At 47.3% G+C, this 24,045-nt stretch overlaps 1 protein-coding gene across 8 annotated transcripts in view; it reads left to right on the top strand.

The window, feature by feature from the left end:
- Positions 1 to 24,045, top strand: part of RPS6KA2 (ribosomal protein S6 kinase A2) — a 348,783-nt gene that overhangs the window by 240,460 nt on the left and 84,278 nt on the right. For all 8 annotated transcript variants that reach the window (XR_016395277.1, XM_022560937.3, XM_022560954.3 and 5 more), the window contains 2 exons: positions 18,082 to 18,198; positions 23,766 to 23,847. Coding sequence is in view for 7 of the 8 variants with exons in the window: in XM_022560954.3 (XP_022416662.1) it covers positions 18,082 to 18,198; positions 23,766 to 23,847 (199 nt within the window). In the remaining variant the exon portion in view is untranslated. The remainder of the gene's footprint in view (positions 1 to 18,081; positions 18,199 to 23,765; positions 23,848 to 24,045) is intronic.

Here is a 24,045-nt window from a genome sequence, read left to right as displayed (position 1 = left end):
GCACAGGCTCCGGACGCGCAGGCTCAGCGGCCATGGCTCACGGGCCCAGCTGCTCTGCGGCATGTGGGATCTTCCCGGACCGGGGCACGAACCCGCGTCCCCTGCGTCGGCAGGCGGACTCCCAGCCACTGCGCCACCAGGGAAGCCCGAAATCTCAGCTATTGAAGCTGATAGGAGTGTCTCATAGAGAGAGGTGTGAAAAGCCATGATGTGGAGACGGACCCCGCCTTGTCCGTCGTGTAGATCCTGCCACGTACCTGCAAGGAAAGCAGCTTTGTTTGCTTAGGTGCAGTGTTGCTGGTTCAAGCTGTTTCAGTACATCTGAGTCCAAACTGCTGAAGAAATGGGACATTTTTACATGGTGTTTATTGAATGGATGTTTTCTGTCATCACTTGGACAGTATTCTAGCTACACGGGGAAAATTTCGGTCAAGGAATGAAAAATCCCTAAACTCATTTCAAAATCAGGTTTTTAAAATTACCGATTAATTTATCTTTGTAAAACTCGTGACTGCCTTTCGTTTGCTGGGCCCTGAGTGTACGTGCAATTTGAGTATTTTTAAGACTTTCGAGAGAGTTGCTGGTGGTGTCGTCCAGAGTGTCTCCTCAGCTTTACCCGGGGTGGAAGGTCACACTGTTTTCTCAAAAAACCAAAAAAGGAAACCCGCAACTCTTTCCGACAGCGCGTTGACTTGCCTGCTTGATCTCATGTCTGATGGGCCAGTGTGTGTCCTTTGGGGACCGTGTCCTCACTGCCACCAGCACCTCTGCCTCCGTCTTCTCGTCCAGCGAAGGCTCGAGTCTCAGGCATTATTCCTGAGCCTTTCTGTCCACCCCCTCCAAACAGCGTGCGCGTCCGGGGAGAGGCGGGCACGGAAGCTCCCCTGGGCTTTTTATTCAGTCAGCAGCTCGCAGTCCAGTGTTTTCACAACAAAAGAGACAGGTTAAGCTTTGTCTCACATCCACCTTATAAAGCGGGCCTGGCGATCTGGGAATATTGTAGTCACGAGGCTTGAGACAGAAGTTGAGGTGTGCACAAACTAGTGAAAATTTGCAGAGCTCGCACCTAAGGAAAGGGGTAGGAGTAATTTCCCAGGGAATCATTATTTGAAAAGTTCGAAGGATAATGAGAAAACTATGTCACTCTGTGGGAAGAAGTAGCTGAAAGCTGAACTTAATGAACTGTGTCAGCTGCGTCACCAATCATTCCAAGAGCTCTTCACTCCAAGAGCTGCTTGAGATCATTCCCTGGAGTCCCCCTGTGCGCACACACATGCACACGCACACGGAGGGCTGGGTGCAATTTCAGCCACCACTTTGGGGCAGCCTGCTGGCGAGAGCCCCTTCCTAGACACAGATGCTCTTTTCCCATGAACAGTCTCTGACCTAAACCTGTGATTTTTCCAGTGGGGCTCAGTTCTGGGTAAGATCCAAGAGGACGCTGGAAATCTCAGTGGGATTTGCACTGGAGTTCCAAAGCCATCATTCTGGGAAAGGAGAGCAACTTGGAAACATTCAGAAACAGATGACAGTAGGCTGGTTGTCCTTCTTCAGTCTCTCAGTGTGTAACTGCCGACAGAAAACAGCCAAGTCCATTTAAAGCCGTGCCGCGTTTGGCTCAGGAACAAAGTCGTCGACAGGGAGATGCGCCACACGTGTGATACTGGGACAGCTGAGTCAGGGCAGGACCCAGCGGGGAGAGAGAGGAGAGGGCATTGGGAGGGAGGGTCCTTGCTACTCTGCCCGGGATGCTTGCTACTCAGGACATCACCAGTGGTTGCCAGTCTGTTTAAATGAATCCTGGTCCTTGTAAGCATTGCTTATATCAAGGAGTTTAACCAAAAAAATAGAAAAAATAGTGTGAAAAAAACATGCGTAAGTGGCCAAGGTACTTGATACCTACAGCGTATGAGCTCAGCCTACCGCGAGAATTTTGAATCCGGCAGTATTATATGAGTGTGCCCATATGCTAATGATCATGGAACCATTCAGATCGGACACTGTTGACCTAGCCTGGTAGACGGCATGTCACAGCTTGACGGCAGAAGTGACAGAGCACCTGCAGCTGTCGCCAGGCTCCCAGCCTGCATCCGAGGTTCAGGGCTTAGGTGTAATGGTTGGTTCATCACTGCTGTATCACCAAGTAAAGAATTAGCTGTCTGTAGGAAATGATAGAACTTTTACTCAGCAGTTTGGGATAATAGCCTCAGCTGAAGGGGTTTTCTAAACAAATTTTCAAATCACTTTTTCCTGTATAAATAATTTTTGACATACTACTACCAGAGTCTCAGAAAAGTCTTAGGATTTTCGCCACCATCACTTAAGCCTGTTGTAGACAAAGTGTGTGATCTTGAAGTACAGCAAGATATCTCGAATTGCTGGACGGGGCTGAAGCATTTTGGCAAAACCCAAGCTAGGATAGACTTTTACAAACTTTTATAATATGACTTCTTTGAATTTCAAAATCGTATATAATGCAGATCATGACTCCACGAATGTGGGAAGTTCCCAAGCCCATGTCTTACACCATGAACCAGGTTGCGTCTCAGCAGGTTGGCTCGGTTGTGCTGCAGGCCTTGTTCAGCAGACGTACTCTGGACCGAGCATCCCATGGGATAACAGACGTGAGGGCGTTCAGCGCACCTTGGTTAAAGCACCCACAAGGTCTTCATTTATTCCTGTACAAACACGTATCGAGTAAATGCTGTGTGCTGGGCGCTTTGAGGTAGGAGGGTACCACCGAGAACGAAACAGGTATTTGCACAGAGGGGCCAGGCCGATGGGGGATTCAACTGATAATGACAGTGATGTTGCATCCACCCTGCGTGTAATCTCTGATTTCTCCAAGAAGTGTTTGCAGGTCAGCTGCTTCTCTCAAACAGCCTCACAGGTCATTGGGTAACAATCAGCTTGAGTCAGATGAAACCCATCTACTGTGGAGTAAAATTTCAATTGTCCAGATCCCTTGGTGGCCCTGCAGGGGGTCCTTGGATTCACAGTCTCTGGTGCTTTGGGAACCGTGGCCATGCTGGTCGCAGGGAGCTGCATGGCAACACGGCCACTGTACCCTCTAAACCAAATCAGTTTGTCACCTCACTTGACATACTTCATCTGTGCTCATGCCTGTTTGGAAATCTGCATCTTTGGCTTGTAGTGGCAAAAGCTTACATATGTGTGGAGTTCACCAGTTAGCTTCATTCCATTTGAGGGGTCACTTGGGGCCGAGTTCTCGCAGCTCTGACAGCTCCACCCTCGGGGTTGGAGGGCAGTGTGATGTGGATGGGCTGATGGGGGCATTTGAAAACTTTAACACGTATCTGATTTTTTTAGCAGAATGTTTTATAATTTTTTTAAATGTCAACTAAGTTGGTTTTAAAAAGAGGAAGAGGGGTGGTTATTCAGCTAACTTCTTTGAGGTTTTTGGCCAAAAGTTTCATCTTTTCAAAAGTTTGGAAAGCTGATAAAAGCACATTATCACTGAAATTGTTTAAGCTTAATTCCGAAGGTCATGACTGTTCTCTGTCTGGATTCTGTGTGTAAGAATCTTCGGGATAAGAAAGGGGATACAGCCAGGGCTAGCTCCATGTCATGTGTGTTCTGAGACTCCAATAGCCAAACTGGCAGTCTTCTCTAAGGATATATGGGATGATCTACTTCTAGCAGGAAAAAATGGCTGGGACCAGAGTATTGACAGTAGTTCTAGTCTGTTGCCCTAAGCATTGCCCTCATGCACTGGCCTTGTATGGGGGGGATGCCACTCACGTGGAAACTCCCCTCGAAGGTTTGGGGATTATTGATCCAACGCGCACACACATTACAAAAGTGACTACAGTTGATTTCACTTAGATTGCTACTCATGACTGTTGAAGAAAAAAAAATTTAAACCCTTCATATTTATATCTGTGAAACTATTTAAGAAAAATAAATTTATCACACAAATCATTTTGTCTAATACGCCATAGCAGACAGTCATCTCTAATTTCACTTTTAAACCTTTTTTCCTCATTTTTCAGTTTCCAGTAAATTCACACACCACCCACCTCCCAGGAAAAAATTCTATTAACTCCCTGGCCGCCCGCCAGGCTGGGAAGTTTGTGTTGGTCTCCGTGTTGCACATTCGTGTGTTTACCGTCTGCGCCCTGATTGGAGATACTGTGTTCCTCCACAAGATGAACCTTGCATGTTGAGTTTAAAAATTTTAATAGCTTTAGGGCTTCCCTGGTGGCGCAGTGGTTGAGAGTCCGCCTGCCGATGCAGGGGACGCGGGTTCGTGCCCCGGTGCGGGAAGATCCCACATGCCGCGGAGCGGCTGGGCCCGTGAGCCATGGCCGCTGAGCCTGCGCGTCCGGAGCCTGTGCTCCGCAACGGGAGAGGCCACAGCAGTGAGAGGCCCGCGTACCGCAAAAAAAAAAAAAAAAATTTTAATCGCTTTAAAAATATCGAGCCTTTCTTTTTCACCAAATGGTAGGTTTATTCTTCGCATCCAGAAAAGGTGTCCAGATTCTTTCATGTTGGCTTCCATCTTTTTGTATTCTTGCAGCAAGTTATTTGATCTGATCTGCTTTTCAAAACTCACAGTTCATTTTGCATAAACTTTCCATTGTATTTCAGTTTAGCTGGATGTGATAGCCGTGGGTGAGTATAGGAATCCCACATCTGTGGTTAACAAGGTGACTTTATTGATTTAAATTTCCTTACATGGAAGCCTGAGTCTTGTTGCTTACGTTTACATTTCTATATAAAAGATTTAGAAAACAAAGGAAAGAAAATTAACCACTTATACTTCTCTAACACTGTCACTGTTAACTTCTTGATGTATTTCCCATTAATGTTTCTCCGACAGCTCTTTTAAATGTCAGTATAGTCATCATATACATAAAATTTATTTACTGCCTTCTTTAATTTAAAATCTTATAACAAGGCTCTTTCAACATTGCAAGTAGACTTCAAAATCACTTTTTAAAAATATTTTATTCTGAAATAATTATAAAATAGCAGAAAGTTTTAGAAACTGGTACAGAGGTCCTATCTGCCCTTCCCCCAATTCCTCCACTGGTAGTATCTTGTATAACCATAGTACCGTATAAAAACTAGGAGTTTGACACTTGATGCAATCAACAGAACTTATGCAGATTTCACCAGTTTTACACGTGCTCTTTTGTGTGTGTGTGTGGTTCTGTGAGTTTCATCACACGTGTAGATTCATGTAACCTGCACCACAATCAAGGCAGAATTTTTCCATCTCCACAAAGATCCCTCCTGTTACTCTTTTATGCAACACACACACATGCACACCTGCACACGCGCACACAATCGCTTACCTCTGGCAACCACTAATCTCTTCTTTTTCTCTAAGATTTTGTCATTTCAAGATGTTATAGGGCTTCCCTGGTGGCGCAGTGGTTGAGAGTCTGCCTGCCGATGCAGGGGACACAGGTTCGAGCCTTGGTCTGGGAAGATCCCACATGCTGCAGAGCATCTGGGCCCGTGAGCCACAACTACTGAGCCCGCGTGTCTGGAGCCTGTGCTCCGCAACAGGAGAGCCCGCGACAGTGAGAGGCCAGCGCACCGCGATGAAGAGTGGCCCCCGCTCCCCGCAACTGGAGAAAGCCCTGGCACAGAAGCGAAGACCCAACACAGCCCAAAAAAAAAAAAAAAAAAAAAAAAAAGATGTTATAAAGGGCTTTCCTGGTGGCGCAGTGGTTAAGAATCCGCCTGCCAATGCAGGGGACATGGGTTCGAGCCCTGGTCCGGGAAGATCCCACATGCCGCGGAGCAATTAAGCCCGTGCGCCACAACTACTGAGCCTGCGCTCTAGAGCCTGTGTGCCACAACTACTGAAGCCCATGCGCCTAGAGCCCGTGCTCTGCAACAAGAGAAGCCACCACAGTGAGAAGCCCGTGCACCACAATGAAGAGTAGCCCACAGCAACTAGAGAAGAGCCCGCGCTCAGCAACAAAGACCCAAGGCGGCCAAAAAAAAAAGATGTTATACAAATGGGAATCATATTGTTGATGAAAAATTAATCAATAGTCAATCTAAGAAAGAAATAGAAATTTTAATTTGAGCCAATCTGGGCATTATAACCCTAGAGACAGTCTCTTAGAGAGCTCTGAGGACTGAAGAGGTAAGGGGGAGGCCAGTATATACGTGATTTTGACAAAGGGGGTACATGCAATCAGGCACACACCTTGATAGAAGGTTACTGCTATGTACAAGGAAAAGACATCTTAGTTAATGGTTTTAGTGCTTTTGTAAGTATGGGAAGATGCAAGAATCCAGGTTCATAAAAAACTTCTCCTGAGAATATCTAACTCTCTGAGGGCCGGTTCTGCCCGTTTTCCCAGAGCACAGAGGGTCTCATCCTTATCTTTGTTCTGAATTCCATTCAGGGTGTCTTGTAGGTCAGCAACTGCGTGGCTAACGATTTGATTCTTGTAGAACTGGATGGTGGGCAACAGTCTTTATTTTGCAATCCCTTCCCTTTCAATCTTAGTTTTGACCAAGGTTTAGGAGGCATTTCCTGACCCATTTGCCCCAAGGCGCTAGGAATGCTCATCCCCGGGTCAGGGGAGGTTTTTGTCGAGAGGTCACTCCAGGTGCTGTTACTGGACTAGGCCCTGTTAACGGCAGCCAAAAGCCTGTGGACCACCTGTCTTACTGGTCTGTTGTGGTCCAGGAAACAGTCCCCTCTTGTGGCTTCTTCCCAAATCTAGAGTTAACACTGTTAGGACTATATGTTTGATTAATCCTTTCAAGTCACCTAATCATTGTTATTTTTATCTGAGACTCAGTCACACAATTGGTAATGCAAGAACCAATAATCTTGTAAAAGAGGCAGAATACAAGTAATATAACTGGTAACATTAATAAGGTCATAAGTAGGTATTTAAGCTAAGACCTTCCGTTAGGTGCGGCTCAGTATCTCCCCAGTTGTTTTACCAGACTGCTCAGCACCCATCACTATCTTTAAAGGAATCCATGTATTGGCATTGGACGTAAGGCTTGTCTGCACGGACAAGGCTAGTGGTGGGTGATCGTGACCCCTTACAGGATTGAGGAAGGAATGCTATCTTCTAAGGAGTTGTATGGCTGACACAGAAGGAGTAAATTTGATCTTCGTGGCTGAGCTGGTATTACTGCCATTGGGGAGGTCTGGTTAATGTATACTGCAGACGCACAGAGCAAACTAGAGGGGAGGGAGGGAGGCCCAAACAGGCAGAGAAAACGTTTTATGTTTACATTTCTCTTGTGTTGCCTCCAAATAGGAATTTTTGTTTCATCAGGATGAACATAATCTTCTGAGGCTGGCTTTTTTCACTCAGCACCATTCTGCGGAGACTCACTCGTGTCGTGTGCATCCTCAGTGTGTCCCTTTTTATTGTTGCTGCTGATGTGTCGCAGTTTGCTTAGGCATTTAACTTAGAGGACGTCTGGGTTGTTTCCTGTTTGGGTATAAGGCTGCCGTGAGCTATCACCTTCAGGTTTTTGTGTGAACGTACCCTTCATTTCTCTGGGATGAGTGTGCGAGAATGCAATTACTGGGTTGTACGGTAAGTTCGTGTTTCATTTTGTAAGAAGCTACCTGACTGTTTTCCAGCAGCTGATCCATTTTCCATTCCCACCAGCAATGGATGAGAGATCCAGTTTCCCTGCATCCTCACCGGCACTGGATGTTATCACTATATTTTCTACTTTAGCCACTGACAGGTGTGTAGTGATATCTTACGGTGGATTCGCCTTTCTCTCATGGCTAATGATGTTGAATATATTTTCAGGCGCTTGTCTGCCATTTGTATATCTTCTCTGGTGAAATGACTGTTTATCTCTTTTACCCATTTTCTTTTTTTTTTTTTTTTTTTTGCGGTACGCGGGCCTCTCACTGCTGCGGCCCCTCCCGTTGCGGAGCACAGGCTCCGGACGCGCAGGCTCAGCGGCCATGGCTCACGGGCCCAGCCGCTCCGCGGCATGTGGGATCCTCCCGGACCGGGGCACGAACCCGTGTCCCTTGCATTGGCAGGCGGACTCTCAACCACTGCGCCACCAGGGAAGCCCCCATTTTCTAATTGGATTATTTGTTTTATTTTACTGTTGAGTTTTGAGAATTTTTATTTGTTATAGCTACAAGACCTTTGTTGCATAAGTGGCTTGCAGGTGTTTTCTTCCAGGCTATAGCTTCTCTTTTCATCTTCTTAGCAGAGTCTTGGCAGAACAAAAGTTTCAAACATTGATTAAGCTCAATTTACTGATGGATCATGCTTTGGAGATCATATCTAAGAATTTCCCCCTTATTCCTAAGTCCTGAAGCTTTTCTCCTAAAAGTTTTATAGTTTTATGTTTTACATTTAAGTCTGTGATCCATTTTCAGTTCATTGTATAAAACGGGATTTTGGTCTGTTTTTTTTTTTTTTTTTTTTCGCCTTGGCGGTCCAGTGCTCCAACACCGTTTGTTGAAAAGACTCTCCTTCCTCCACTGAATTTCTTCTTCAGCCCTCTCAAAAATCAGTTGGGTGTATTTGAATGGGATGGGTTCATGCCCAGGCTCTCTGTTCTGTTCCATTAGTCTGCGTGTCTGTCCTTCCACCAGTACCTCACCGTCTTGATTACTGTAGCTACGTTGTAAGCCTTAACATCAGTAGAGTGATTCCTCCCACTTTATTATTCTTTTTGGAAATTGTTTTTAGGGATTCTAGGTCATTTGCATTTCCATATAAGTTTTATTTTTATTTTTTTATTTTTAAGTTTTTATTTCTTTATTGGAGTATAATTGTTTCACAATGCTGTGTTAGTTTCTGTTGTACAACAAAGTGAATCAGCCATATGCATACATATATCCTATGGAGGTTCCTTCAAAAAACTAAAATAGAACTACCATATGACCCAGCAATCCCACTACTGGGCATATACCCTGAGAAAGCCATAATTCAAAAAGAGACATGTACCAATGTTCATTGCAGGACTATTTACAATAGCCAGGACGTGGAAGCTACCTAAGTGTCCATCAACAGATGAATGGATAAAGAAGATGTGGCACATATATACAATGGAATATTACCCAGCCATAAAGAGGAACGAAATTGAGTTATTTGTAGTGAGGTGGATGGACCTAGAGATGGTCATACTGAGTGAAGTAAGTCAGAAAGAGAAAAACAAATACCGTATGCGATTGCATATATATGGAATCCATATAAATTTTAGAGTAAGCTTATCTGTATCTACAAAAAGCCTTGTTCAGGCTTTGATGGGAATTGTGTTATGCCTACAGATCAATGTTTGGAGAATTATACTCTTTACTGAGTCTTCCAATCTGTGGACATGAATGTCCCTTCAGTTTTTTACCTCTTCTCTGATTGTTTTCAGTCGCGTTCGGGAATTTTCAGCACACAGATACTGTACGTGTTTTGTTCGTTTTCTCCTAAGTACTTCATGATTCTGGGAGCAACTGTAAATGCACACTAATCACTTTTAATGCCTTTGTAAAATTTCATTTGGTGGATGTCATCATTTACTTAATTCTTCCACTGTTTTCTGGACATTTAAATTGTTTCTCATTTCTTCACTCTCATTAAAAAAAACATCGTAACAAACAGCTTTCCATATTCAGATTGTTTTGATAAAGTCTGAGGAGTGAGATCCCTGGGTCAGGCGGTGTGAACGTGTGTGCCTCTTGGTGACCGTGGAATTTGTGTGTGAATGAAAGCAGGCTTCCCGCTCAGTGCCCACCAGTCTGCCCAGCTGTCCAGTGAGACCAATGGCTTTCTGTTCATAGTGGCATATATTTTTCCAAGACGTGGACTCGGTGGTTTTTAGATCCTTTCCTGCCTTGTGACTGATTACTCTCTGTCAAAATATAAAATTCTTTGTAGGGCACCACGATCGCTTTCCCAAACACGTGACCTCATCCTGTTCACTTGCCCGCATGTTAAACTGTGTTGCCGTCGTTCCACTCACCCAAGCGGCAGCTTGTGATCCTTCTGCGAGTTATTCCCGTTTGCTAAGATGTTACCGGTTTGAATAATTCATCCTTATCTACACCCCACGGATCCACCCTCATGAGGATCACAAACATGCTTGCTAATGCATGTTTGCAACTTGCTAATGCATGTTTGCAACGTCACTTTTTTTTTAAATAAATTTATTCATTTATTTATTTTTATTTTTGGCTGCGTTGGGTCTACATTGCTGCATGCGGGCTTTCTCTAGTGGCGGCGAGCGGGGGCTACTCTTGGTTGTGGTGCGTGGGCTTCTCATTGTGGTGGCTTCTCTTGTTGCAGAGCACGGGCTCTAGGTGCACAGGCTTCAGTAGTTGTGGCGCACGGGCCCAGTAGTTGTGGCTCACAGGCTCTAGAGCACAGGCTCAGTAGTTGTGGCGCACGGGCTTAGATGCTCCGCAGCATGTGGGATCTTCCTGGACCAGGGCTCGAACCCGTGTCCCCTGCATTGGCAGGCGGATTCTTTGAAGAAGAAGTGATCTCTACGTTGAGGAAGGGCTATAAATATAGACATTCCAGCATAAGACTTTCCCAATCATAGCGATCAGTTTTAGTAACTGTTGCTGTGTGTTTTTTGCACCATTAAAAAAAGCCTGTTACTTTAGCAGTGTTTTCTTTGCAGAAACCAAATGGCCCTTCTCCACGTAAGTGTTGCTTAGAGATGCCCAGTCAGTGCCTGCTCACTGGACAGGAGGGTGCAGTGTACTGGTCTGTGGTACCCGAGTCAGGCGTCTTCAGAGGATGTCTGAGTGATTGGATGGATACAGCCCAGAGCTTTTGCTATAGTTTGGTGTTTACCCGTGAGTCACTGTATATGTCTAGTGTGCCAGTGGGTGCTGGCGGATCTGTACTTTCGTTACAATTTGTACCTTTGGCTTAAATGTTCCCATGCACAAATGTACAGTGATACTCTTCCCAGTAGAGCAAGAAAAACACAAACAATCCACTAGACGTTGAATTTTCACATTATCTTTGAGAATATTCTTGCCCTTTTGAACATTGCAACCTACCATCTGACGACCAGCTTCGAATGCAAAGACGTTCTTACGGATGGTTCTGGAGGACCTTTGGTTTCATACCTGAAGAGAAAAATAAGTGAAACCTTTGTAATGATGCTGGTAGATGCTCTCCGCTAATTACGTGTCCCTATGAGTCTGTCACCTTTTACTAGAGAAGGAGCACGAGCTGGCCTCATGGAATAGTGAGAATTGATATCCAGCTGTCTGTACAGGTGGCTCAGCCCGTTTCTGTTGTGGAGAGAGCACAGTTGTGAGCGGGGAATGCTGGGCCTTCCGTTGACAATAGATACAGAGACTTGGAACAGAAAACAGCCTGGCAGGAGGGACGCGTCCCACGGGCACAGAGTCCCTGACAGCAGCTGACTCAGCATGTCCTTACCTCTATCAGAAACATCACAGTTATCAACAACTTGTTCTGATAGAGATGTTTACCGAAATGTTGATTTTGAAAAAAAGAATTGGATATCAAGTCAGAAACATGTAAATAATTAAGCCTTGGAGATGATGATATTCAGATAAGTGAAACTTTCCCTTTTCTGGAAAAAACCGTGAAGCTGTCCCAGTCGATCTCACTGGGATGAGACTATAGTTACAGTGATAGTGGGTGATCGTCGCGGAGGTTTTTCGTTTGGGAATTTCAAGCCCACGTTGTCAGCTTTTCTCAACTCTCGGTGCAGCCTCTCTCTCTTTCACACCACACATCTCAGATCCGAAGTGACAATGTTCTGAGTATGTGGACGGATGGGAAACGGTGATAATTGCCTGTTCTGTTCGGTGCACGGCAGGCAGGCAGCCTGGTATCATTTTATCACCCTCTTTACTCGACACTATTTTTAAAGTTGTACTAAAGAATAAAGACTTAGCCCCGTCAGCACACATCCCGCTGCCCCAGGGCAGACACTGTCCCCATACAGAGCTGTGTGTTCCGTAAGGAAACTTCTCTGCTTCGGGACCTATAGCGACATACGTTTCCATCCACAGTTTTGAGGCCCTTTGGCGATTCCTCAGTGCCTCTTGACAAATGCAGATAATGACTTCCTCATCCGTGTGCAAAGTGACTCTTTACAAAGCACGTCCTTGAAGGTGGCTTTCCAGGTGAGATGGAAATTGTCCACGGCCACATCTAGAACCTGCGCCTGAAACACCACACCCAGGTTCCAGGGCCTCTGTCACTTCACAGCTCATGTTCCACAGAGCGTTGCTTTCTCCGGGGGCTCAATGATTGATGGAACTTACTAGAACTAACCCACCTGAGCGACGTCGAGGTGTCAGAACCTGGGAGCCTGCAGCGCGTGTGTTGTGGGCGCCTGTGTCTTCCTCTCTCTGTGCAAGGAGGCCCCTGCAGGAACGCGGCTCTGTCTGCCCGTCACCGCTATAATCACAGCTTCCAGGGCGTCCAATTTGCATAGACTGTGATTTATAAAAATACCAGCAGACCGAGAGGCTTTCAGAAGGATGGAAGGGGAGATAATTTGAGGGAGAGACAGGCAACGAGGGCAAGGAAAGACAGAAGCCGTGAGGGGTGGCACTTTCATTTAAAAACAGAGGGAAAAGTCCACCTTGCCTTTAATAACAAAATTAATAAAAGGGAGGTAGAGGGCAAAAGTCTGGATGGGAAGGAAAAGGCAGAGAATAAAAATGAGACGTGTCTTGGTTGTTTCTCCTCCCCTCTCCTCTGAGTTTCTTCACTTCCCCCTGCTGTGATGTCTGAGTCCCAAGTTCGGCCCAGTTCAGTCCTTGAGGGGCTTCAGAAGCAGCTCAAGGATTCTTTCTGAAGGCGGACACGCCTGGCTGGTTGTCCCTGTGTGTGAGCTACTGCCATGACTGCCCTGGGGGCTGCGTCACTTTCTTTGGTAAAAAAAGGGAAAACGCCATTCCAAGATGCATGAGAAAAGAGTGCCCTGTGTGCACTGCACGATTTGTCCCTCGGGGAGTTGCAGCATCCAGGCGGGCATTGCACCAGGTGGGTCTGCGGTTCAGGCCCTGGACCACACCCGGTGGACCCCAGGCAGGGGCCACCGCTCTGTGCATCGTCCTTCTCCTGAGTCTCAGAGCTGCTGCCCCCGGCCTCTGGTTTCCTCCAGCATTTTCCTTTCTCGTTCCCTTGCTCCTGTGCCTTCACGCAGGGTTTTGTTTTTCTTCAGTGGGCCGTCCTTGTTCTGTCTAGAGGCCAGCAAGTGCCCGTAGAGCCAGCTGGAGTCCCACTCTCGTTGGGGAAGTGTCGCCATCCTAAATGCCTCAGCTTATATTTAGCCCTTTGGAAACAGAGTGGAAACTTTCAGTAGAAATAGTTTCCCGAGGAACCGATTGGACCAGTGCAGCTGGTCCTGTAATTTCATCTCACATTTGCTCACGCCAGCGGGAGCAGACACATTGGCGGAGATGTGTGAAGGGCAATTTAAAGAGCAGAGAAGAGTCTGCAGTGCATGAGCCACTGCGTCTCAGAAGCTTCCTCGGGCGGGTGGGAGAGGAAGCCGCGCTGCCCGGAGCCTGCATCCCATCTGGGCCCCTGGAGGTCGGGATCCACTTGCGGCTCGGCCCCTGGGTTCCCTTGGAGAAGCCACCAGACCTGCCTAGAAGGAGGAGGTTCCTTCTGGCTCTGAGTCTGAGGCTCACGCCTGGTCCTTCTGCCTTGTGTTATAGCGTGTGCACAGCGTCTCCTTGGGGGTCTTTGTAGTGAACGGCCTGTGTCGTTGATTCTGGACGCTTTACTGGGGGTGGGGTGCGCCTCCCCGAGGGACTTTTCAAGGGTCCCCTGTCTTCACAAATAGACAGATGAGCTACTTGGTGACTTCTCTCCACTTTCAAAGCATTTCTGAACTTTGTTCCTAGCAGTACGGTGGGCTAGGTGTGGTGAGCCCTCTGTCTAAAAACAGTTGAAAGTATGGATAAAACATCTCTTTTAAACAGTTAAATGCATTGATGAGCTGGGAAGTGGTAGGAATACTCAGAGGCCAGGCCCGGCCCCAGGTCAGAGCAGCTGACAGGGCAGAGGGCCAGCAACAAATGCCAGGTTTGCCCAGTAGCCCTCTCCCCCGCCCGCATGTAGCAGAGGCCCCGGGAGGCTCCCGGCCCCCGAGGTCTCCCCGACCTCACGCGCACACTCAGGACCTCACCTGGGATGAGCCTCACGTCTGGAGTTCTGGGGGCAGGTCCAGACCTGAGAGCTGTCGGTGTTCAGATGGTAACACAAAGCCCCGAGACAGGACTAGGTCCCGAGGGGGTGATGACGGGGAAGAAGAGCCGGGGTCCAGGGGATGTTGGGAGACAGGGAGATAAGGAGACGGGAGAGAGGGGGTGTCGGGAGACCCGGGGGGTGTGATGTCCCGGAATCCAAGTGAGGGAAGCGTTTCGAGGAAGATGGGGTGATGGATGGATGGTGCCCAGTGCGTGGACTCTGAGGTCTGACCCCTGGGTTGAGCCCCGTGGAGGGTTTTGATGACTTGATGAGGTGAAGAGAGTGGGTGGCAGTGGGTGTGAGAGAGGAGAGGAGGGAGGTGGGGCAGCGAGTGTGGAAATCCCTTCAAAGAGCTGGTGGGCGGCGGTGGGACCACGCAGTCTGTGTTTCCTGAGAAGCATGCGGACAGGACAGCCTGTTTGTGTGCTGCAGGGAACCACCCTGCAGGACGGGGAGTGGGGCTTGAGGTGAAGCCCCGTCCTTCGCAGAGATTCCAGGCTCCGTAGTCCCGCCCGGGGCCTGGAATCTGCATTTTTAACGAGTTCCCTGGTGGTTCTGATGCAGGGGCACCACGGCCACAGTCTCCAGAACAAGATGTCATTCCCTGGCGAGGACGTCCTGTTTTGGGCTCTAGAAGAGGGAGGCGTGGTGCCCTGATGGGAGATGCCTCGAGATGTCGGCCTCTGCTGACCTGAGCTCCCGGCGGGACCCCGGAAAGCCAGGCTGCAGTTCTCCGGCCACCGCTGTGTTAACAGCGCCCGGAGTGGGACGGGGTTAGCCTGGCAGGACTTGCTCAGAGCGAGTCAGTTTCGGTGATTTCCTTGTTCTTTTCTGCACTTTCACGAGTCACCCGTTTAATAACTTACTCTTTGCTCTTTCTGAGAAGTGATATTCTGCATGCAAATCAGTGATTTCTAGAATGACCTTGTCCCCCTTTTTTGGAGACAAAGCTAACGCTTGCCCGATTCTTATTTTCTACGTCTTTGTCATTAATATTTCACAACTTGTTTTTTAACCTCTTTATGGGAGTATAATTGCTTTACAATGGTGTGTTAGTTTCTGCTTTATAACAAAGTGAATCAGCTATACGTATACATATATCCCCATATCCCCTCCTTCTTGTGTCTGCCTCCCTCCCTCCCTATCCCACCCCTCTAGGTGGTCACAAACCACCGAGCTGATCTCCCTACGCTATGCGGCTGCTTCCCACTAGCTCTCTATTTTACATTTGGTAGTGAATATATGTCCATGCCACTCTCTCACTTGATCCCAGCTTACCCTTCCCCCTCCCCGTGTCCTCAAGTCCATTCTCTACGTCTGCGTCTTTATTCCTGTCCTGCCCCTAGGTTCATAAGAGCCATTTTTTTTTTTTTTAGATTCCATATATATGTGTTAGCATATGGTATTTGTTTTTCTCTTTCTGACTTACTTCACTCTGTATGACAGACTCTAGGTCCATCCACCTCACTACAAATAACTCAATTTCGTTTCTTTTTTATGGCTGAGTAATACTCCATTGTATATATGGGCCACATCTTCTTTATCCGTTCATCTGTCGATGGACGCTTAGGTTGCTTCCATGTCCTGGCTATTGTAAATAGAGCTGCAATGAACATTGAATATTGCACAACTTTTAACCTGCGTTTACTTTTCGTAAATATTCTCCCTTTAATGACATGAAAAGCGGATGATTCAGAACAGAGGAAATTACCTTCCAGGGTGACTTCAGAGCGGGCAGAGCACGGAGGGCACCGCGACGGGTCCCCTCCGGCCGTTTCCATCACTGCCCCTGTGTCTCTAATACCTGCACAGGAATTTCCTCCATCTGTCAGAATTTCAACAGGGAGTCTAAAATTCACTGTCATAAATTATTTTGTCCTATGTTGATGTCATTTCTCTAGTTTTTCTCTCTCGCATTAGAACATTTTTGAAATCCTTGCTTACAGAGCAAGGGCCTGACCATGACACCAGGTTCTCCCCACAGATTTCTCAAGTTATTTAAAAAAATACTCTTTCATAGGAGTTATGCTACAAACCAAATTTTTAGTGCTATATGTAGAGGGAACAGACTTTATTTTCTTAAGGGAATGGCATTAAAATCCACATAGAATTCTAGAAAAAATGACCTGCCTCATAAAAGGGAAAAGGCATTTATTTCAAAATGAAGCACAGACACTGTTTTATATCTGGTTGCCCTTTAAGGCAGTAGTCACAAAATGATTCAGAAAATATCACTGTCCAGTCTGGAAACAGTTAGAAGCAGACAGGCCCGGGCACGTTCCCCGTGCTCCCATCTGGGTGTTTCCTGTGCACACAGCAATCAGCATTGGATTCCAGACCTTTTCTCTTTTTTTTCTTTGTTTCTTTCTTTTTTTTTTTAATTCTTGGGAAAGAGGAAAACAAAATATCTCAAGCAAGTTCAAGCCAAAATGTCACTATGAATGCAGAACTCTAAAATCTAAAATGTGAAACTCTTGGTTCCTTTTTCTATGGGTAGTTGAGAGTCTTTGCTGTTCAAGACCTTACTGATTTTAAATGGGACATTAACTGCGTTGTAGCATCATCAGGGAGCAGCCTGAGGTTTTAACGCCCTTCCTGAGGAGGAGGTTAGGTATGTGCTTTGAGTGCGTTTGCTGTAAGTACTTGGACAGCAAGAATCTACACGAAATGCAATGTTAAGAGAGATCTGCTTCTAAGCCTTTGAGTCGAAATGTTCAGGCAGTGATGACTCAGGAAGGTGAATGCTGACGTGTTGGTGGGATGCGCTGGGCTGGGGAGACCTGATGGCCTGGGTGCTGGGCTGCTTGTTCACAGGAGGGGTGACGCGGGGCCCTGGGCAGGAATCCTGGAGTCCGGGGCACGGACCCCTCCGGGGATGCTGCACTGCAGGAGCTGGGTCACCTGCCTGCCGAGGGGGTCACAGCAGGTTGAGTGACCTCATGCACCTCCCCACAGAAAAACGCCTACTTGACAGTTTTTCCATGTCAAATAGCTGGTGGTGGACAGGTGGCATACCCCCTTACAGGTGAAGTAGTGCGTCTCTGGGGACAGGTAGTTCTCTGGTGAGAGTTTGTAGTGATTTCTGCCAGTGCTTTAATTTAAAGATCAAGGGCTTTTTTTTCCTACTGGGAAGGCTTCTGGACTGGCAGAAAATCCTATCTGACTGCTTCTTCTGAAATATAAGCTCTGGGATGGCAATGAATCATCCTTTGCATTAGCTCTGGCAAAAATGTAAGGGCGAGTAGAATTATAAGAAGGAGGAGAAAAAAAATCTGCATTCACAGACGACTTCTGCCTGTGGATCCCTATTGGTGACCTTTTTTTTTTTTTTTTTTTTTGCGGTAGGCGGGCCTCTCACTGTTGTGGCCTCTCCCGTTGCGGAGCACAGGCTCCGGACGCGCAGGCTCAGCGGCCATGGCTCACGGGCCCAGCCGCTCCGCGGCATGTGGGATCTTCCCGGACCAGGGCACAAACCCGTGTCCCCTGCATCGGCAGGCAGACTCTCAACCACTGCGCCACCAGGGAAGCCCCTGATAACCTTTTTGACCACAGCAGTGTAGACGTTAAGACAGATTCTCAGAGGTTCGTTTTGTTCCATGGTTCCCACATTCCTCCCTGTCCAAAATTTTGCCCAAACTGTTAAGAAGCAGAATGGATTTCACTGAGATATTGGCAAGACCACATGACACAACTCCATGGGGAAAGGAAACAGTTACAGGCTCACAAACGGAATCCTTGGTGTAAATAAGCAAGTTGATTTTGTAAAGCTCTGTGGTGTCACTGCTTTAAACTCCTATCCTGAAAATCCATAACGTACCCGACTTGTTGTAACTTCAGAGGACGAATCCAGAGGAACCCCTTGATTTGTATTTTTGTCATTTTTCTCTTGCAGGAAGAGGGCATCGTGAAGGAGATTGACATCAGTCATCATGTGAAAGCAGGCTTTGAAAAGGCCGACCCTTCCCAGTTTGAACTGTTAAAAGTTTTGGGACAAGGGTCCTATGGAAAGGTAAGTTAGGTCCATGGTTCCCTCCAAGTGGGTCTCATTCCACTGGGGCTGGTCCCGCACGTCAGGGCGAAGCACTTGAATGTCTGGTGAAGGAGACGGCAGAGGTGCCTCCTGAGCCCAAGGGAGAGGTGGCCCCAAGCTGAGGGAATGAGAAGTACAGGCAGCGCCCACATGGTGGGTCCCGTGGTGGCTGGAGCTGGGGCCTCGGTTTGCCTGAAGCCCGTGACCATGGAGCTGAGCTTAGGGACACCACACACCTTCCCTCTCCTGTAGCTTCCGTGGGCCTTTAGTGTATCACCGTGCTGGCTAGGGTCCTTGAACTTGAGCCATGCATCTTTAGAAGTGCATACCCCACAAGTATTTCTCAAAAAGAAGGAAAAAGTAGGAGAACAAGGAAGAAAGGAACAGAGAAGGTGGCGCCCTTCGGGACCGGTTCACGTGACCGTCACCAAGGAGTCAAAGAGGCTGGGACTGCAGGCTGGCTCGCCTCACCCTCCGTGTAAACTGTGCAGGTACTTTGCCTGTCCAAGCCTCAGTTTCCCCATCTATGAAAGGGACATCATGTGAACTACTTTCTATAATTATTCTATGGATTAAATAAGACATGACTCCTAGACGTCTAGCAATCGTCTACGATGAATCTGTGCACTAGAATTTTTCGTTTCCTTTCTTTTTCACCTTCAAATTAAAATGAAAACTGATTTCTCTCAGGAAATGAGAAATAGTTGTCTCTTTATATAGGGCCACATCCACATACAGCACGATGTCAATACATCTTTCACGAGGATAAGTGAATTATTCCAAGGCAGTGCTAATATCTCTACGTCCTTGGTGTAACTGTTAGAAATTATACAGACTTACGATTTCTAGAACATGAGGGCCTGAGGTAAACCATGAAGCCAACCTTTCCTAGAGTTTAAGCAGAACAGAGTCCTGGCTTTTTAAAGTAACTATTTTTGTATGTGTGGTATGTGGACGTTCACCAAATTTCCCCAGTCTTCATAGGACTTTGTGCCAAGATGAAATCCAGCGCATGTCGATTTCATGTAGGATTAACAGTTCGTTAGTGATGTTCTAGATAACCTCTTACAGACCACGAAAATTTGATTGTGAAACCTCTCTTTTGCCATTCTTAAAAGGTAGAATGTTTTTTTATTTTATTTTTTCTTTTCTACACAATGTGGTATGGAACATGAGTTTATACTAATGTATCTACAGACATGTTTGTTTGAACCATATGAAATTACCAGTGTTCAAAGTGTTGTGGCCTCCAAAAATGGCTATTTCATATGGTTTATAAGGCATTTATGAAAGTAGGGAAATGAAGATTTCAGGCTCTCAGGGTAAAAAGCTGTTACTAAAACATAGTGACATAGTAACACCTATTTATGTGGTAATGGACTGTCTTCCCATTAATTAGAAATGTTGGAAAAAGATGAAGCGGCATAAGTCTTTCTCTAAGAACCATGACGTGGAAATAGGGACGAGCAAGGTGCCCCATGCTCCCTTTCAGAGCTGCTGCCCACGAGTTGTTTCTTGAGGACACGCGGGACCAGTGCAGCTGAATCACCTCTGTCCCCAGTGATGGAGATGGGGACCCACCTCGCAGGCGGGGCCCAGGGTTGCTGGGTGGGCACTGGCTGATACCCCGGCCTATTGCAGGACCCTGATTTCACCGAGCGCCCTCCCGCCAGGGTGTCTGGAAGCAGCAGAGATGGAAAATGCCTTCTGAGCTCAAGGAAAATGGATCTGAGTCTGTCCGTTCAAAACTCGGCTGAACAAAAGCTACATTGACGACACCCTGCTCAGAGATCTGGGCATTAAAAATGAAAGGAGAAAAGACTTTTTCCGATTCCCTGCAAAGTTTGAATTTCAATTTTGATTAAAAAAAAAAAAATTCTTTGGGAAACCAGTGAAATCCTGGTGTTGGGCGGAATCCCCTTGGAATGATAAGCTTCGTAACACTCCACACTTTTCCTTCCCAGCCATCATTGTATGAGGCATAAAAAAGTAAAGTTTAAAAGATTAATATCTTCTGGTATTAATAAATAAAGAGATAAATTAAGAGATTAAAAGTAAGTGAAGAGAAATCAAAGGAAGAGGCAGTGGCAATGCCTATAGATGTTTAACCTCCATTAACTACTGACTCACGAGCTCAACCACTGCCTGTGTGTTGGGCCTGGTCACCGGATCAGGACCGTCGCGGACACTGGAGGTGAGGTTCAGGGTTCCCGGTGGACGAGGCTGCTGTGCCGACCCAACAGGGCTCTGGAAAGCTCCACCCAGACATCCCCTGTGAACGGTGGGCACTAGAGAACCACGATGACAAATCTTATGTGTCCACACAGCAGCATTTGTTACGAATGTTTTATAAAAGCCAAACTAACGACAAGAGGGGGAAATCCATATGTCCTACTGCCCATATTATTTTATTCTTCATCTCTAAATGGAAATCACATGTCCTTATGCAGGAGTATCTTCCTTTTGCTCTCGGTAAGAGAGAAGAAGGGCACGACTACATGTTTGCATCCTGGAGGAAGCTCCTGTTACACAGACGTCTCTTGCAGAGACTCCAGAGAGTAGGGAGCTGGCGTGAACCTGGGCTCCGGGCTCACGTTCACCCCCCACCGGGTCCCTGTGTTCTTTGTCTCACCCCTTCAGTGACTGCAGCTGTTGGAGACGCGGAAATGGATAAAATGCCACCAAGACCTCCTCGCTCGTGCCTGCTGCTGGCCGCACGCTGCTGCTGGGAATCGCCCAAGTGACTGTCCTCCGTCCGCACCCTTCACTCCCCTTCGTCAGCCCCCGCTCTCCCCTTGTGCAGCCGGAAGATCGTTGCTGGAAAGGAGCAGCGCTCAACCCCAAGGGGGGCCCGGCTTAGGCTTAGGGTCTGTCACAGGGATGTTTGAGGCTGGCGGCCTCAGGATTGTCCCCAGACGGGACCACACAAGGGGCAGTGTGCACTGCCATCCCCACGCTCCACCCTGCAGAGCCCAGGGAGCCAAGTAGCCCGTTTGCCGAAGGAATTTGCTGGGAATAATGGGGACAGTTTCCGGCCATTAGTAATTTGGTCAGACCATGATTATTTCAGTGATGGCCGGAGAGCAGGGGGTCGGTAGTGCTTGGGACCAGAGGAAGACAGCCTATCCTTAACGGCCAAGCAGGCGGTGGGAAGGCAGTGAAACACTCTGAGGAATGGGGCAGAGGGTGTCCGAGTGTTAAAATGCGTGGCGCTGCCCAGATGTTCCCCGAGACCTTCAAGGAAGGTGGAAACAAAGCCTTTGCCCCCTCCCTGGCTCATCACCCGCCCCTCGGTCTCCCCAGGCAGATAAGGACCGGATTGTGATACCGCGTTCTGAGGTGGGATCAAACCCCAATGAGAAACGTCCTTGCTCCCCCGTGACTATCTGTAAATGTCTTCCTCTGGGGGGAAGTTTGGTACCCTGGCGTCCTCTGGAAGCGCACAGCCGCCATCCACTCGGGTTGTGCGCTGGGAGGACACTGCAGACCAGTTGCCAGGCTCATGTGTTGAGGGGACGCTGCAGACCAGTTGCCAGGCTCGTGTGTTGAGGGGACGCTGCAGACCAGTTGCCAGGTTCCAGTTCTGAGACAGAGTTGAAAATCTCGCTCAGAGAACGAGGTAGTGATTTGGCTGATCGCGGTAATACATGGAGACTAGGGCAGCTTCGGGTGACACGGCATCTGTCGCCACGTGTGCTCACGGAAGGGCTTTGCAGAGTCTCGGCTGAGCTTCTGAAGAAGCAGCTCTAAAAATAAAACGCGGGAGCACATGGAAAGTCCCCTGGGTTAAGTGTTAGAGATTCGGCAGCTGTCTTTGCTGAAATTGTCCAGTCGTTCGGGAACTTATCTCACTGCGTTAGAATGTGTTCCTGGATCACGTTAGGATGGAGAGGCGAGAGGCACGGGATGCCTCGGACGGGAGGGCTCTCCCCGGGCAGACAGAGACAAGCTCTTCACTCGTATTAAGTCCACTTTTAAGTCAATTGTTACCGTATTTTTGTTGTTTCTCTCGAAATGCGTTTGTCTCCTGTCGGGTGCTCTGCTTGCTGTAGGGTGTTTCTTGCAGGACCTGGCGTGTGGCAGGGGCCTGACAAATATTGGTAGTGTGGAGGTTTTCTTCCTGTTCTTTTGAAAATCAAAGTAGAACTCCTTTTTAAAACAGATGAATATAGATAGCCATTATTATCCATCATCTCATTTTTATTAATAAAACCTGAGTTGCAGTAAAAGAAAACAGGTTCATGAGAAGCGATCCATGCAAGATTTGCATCCTTGAAACTAAACCATCATGGTCAGATGCCATGTGAGCACGGCCTTCTGTGTGGACTTGAGTGGACAGTCTTCCCTACTTCTGAATCCACGCATGTACCTCATATACATATTCATGTGTGAGTTCCTACGGACCCCCCTTATATTGTGGGGAAGAGGCAGAGAAAGGAATGAAAAGGGGGACAGAGAAGACCGACTCTGGGTATTCCCTGAACGCACATCCTGCATATACCTGTCCTCATTTTTCTCCGTTGTCCCCTCGTTTTGAAAGAGGGGGTTTACTCTTGTCACTAGCGTTCCCATGATGAATGCCTCGTCTTGGGGTAATGAGTCGTCTTCACTGCAGTACGGTGGGTAGATCACTCTGTCCTACAGCCCCTGCGGGTTTGAACGCGATCCGTGGCGACTGCACGCGGTGAAGCTCCAAGCACACATGAGGGCAGCACCTGTGCTTTCTGGACACACATGTCATCTGCACCCGCGTCTCTGTCGTGATAGCAGATTTTTGCATCTATTGGTAAATACTGTTAGGAAAAGCAAATACTGTTGTTTCATCTGCGTGGAAGGTGTTCTGTTCGTAACGGATACCCCAGGTTGGTTGGTTTGTTTTTTACTAATTTTGTTCAACAACTGTGAATGGGACTTTTAAGCTCAGCCTCTCAACAATTGTCTTTTCCTCCACGATACACGTCACAATGTATCCCAGCAGATGTGTCCACGTGAGATTATGTGAGAGCCATTTAGAAACCAACTCCGACTATAAACTTAAGCTACTCAAAGCTGAAATTTGGGTGAAGAAAGATCAAAATAAGAGAGCCTAGCTCATCTTGAGAGCCAGAGTGTCCTGTGTGGTTGGCAGTGACTCTCAGGGTGGTCTTCGCCTTGGGGATTTACAGGGCATATTTACAATAAACCAAATGACCTCCCTGAAAACTTCTGAATAGTGTTTGTTTTTCTAAACAACTGGTCTTTTTTTCAAAGGAGGGTGCTATTTCCTCTGATGTAAAATGTTTCGTAGAAAGTGAGTGGTGCCGAAAACAAATGTGATTCTTCATACGAGCACGTAACACGGCTCCTCACAGGGTTGTAATAAATTAGATGAACTTTTCCTGACATCCCAGATGTTGGGGAAGATTTTACATTTAGGTTTTTCCTACAGTGTATTTATTTTATTGGAGTTTCCTAAACTCCCTGTGTATCCCCGTGTCAAATCAAATAAGGAAAATGAATTTACAGTCATGTCAGCTGCAGGTGTTCTGTGTTCTCTTTCTCACCAGGTGTTCCTGGTGAGGAAGGTCAAGGGGTCGGATGCTGGGCAGCTCTACGCAATGAAGGTTCTGAAGAAGGCCACCTTGAAAGGTGAGAGGTCACAGAGGGGGAGACACGTAACTGTGGTTTAGCTTCTGCTTGTTATTGGGGGAAATAGACATTCCGTTTAGTGTTGCATGATTTCTGTATGTCGACACGTTACTCTCTGATTGATAATACACAATACAAGCATGCTCCTGAGTATTTAACGGAGCCCTGCACAATTTCCACGATCTTCAGAGGGAAGGC

This window comes from Delphinapterus leucas, chromosome 12 (genome assembly GCF_059928025.1).
Source record: "Delphinapterus leucas isolate spDelLeu-1000000601 "Yukka" chromosome 12, BTC_Dleu_Yukka2, whole genome shotgun sequence".
In the NCBI taxonomy this organism is placed as follows: domain Eukaryota; kingdom Metazoa; phylum Chordata; class Mammalia; order Artiodactyla; family Monodontidae; genus Delphinapterus; species Delphinapterus leucas.
Note: the sequence above shows the minus strand (reverse complement) of the source record. Positions and strands in the feature narration are given on the sequence as shown.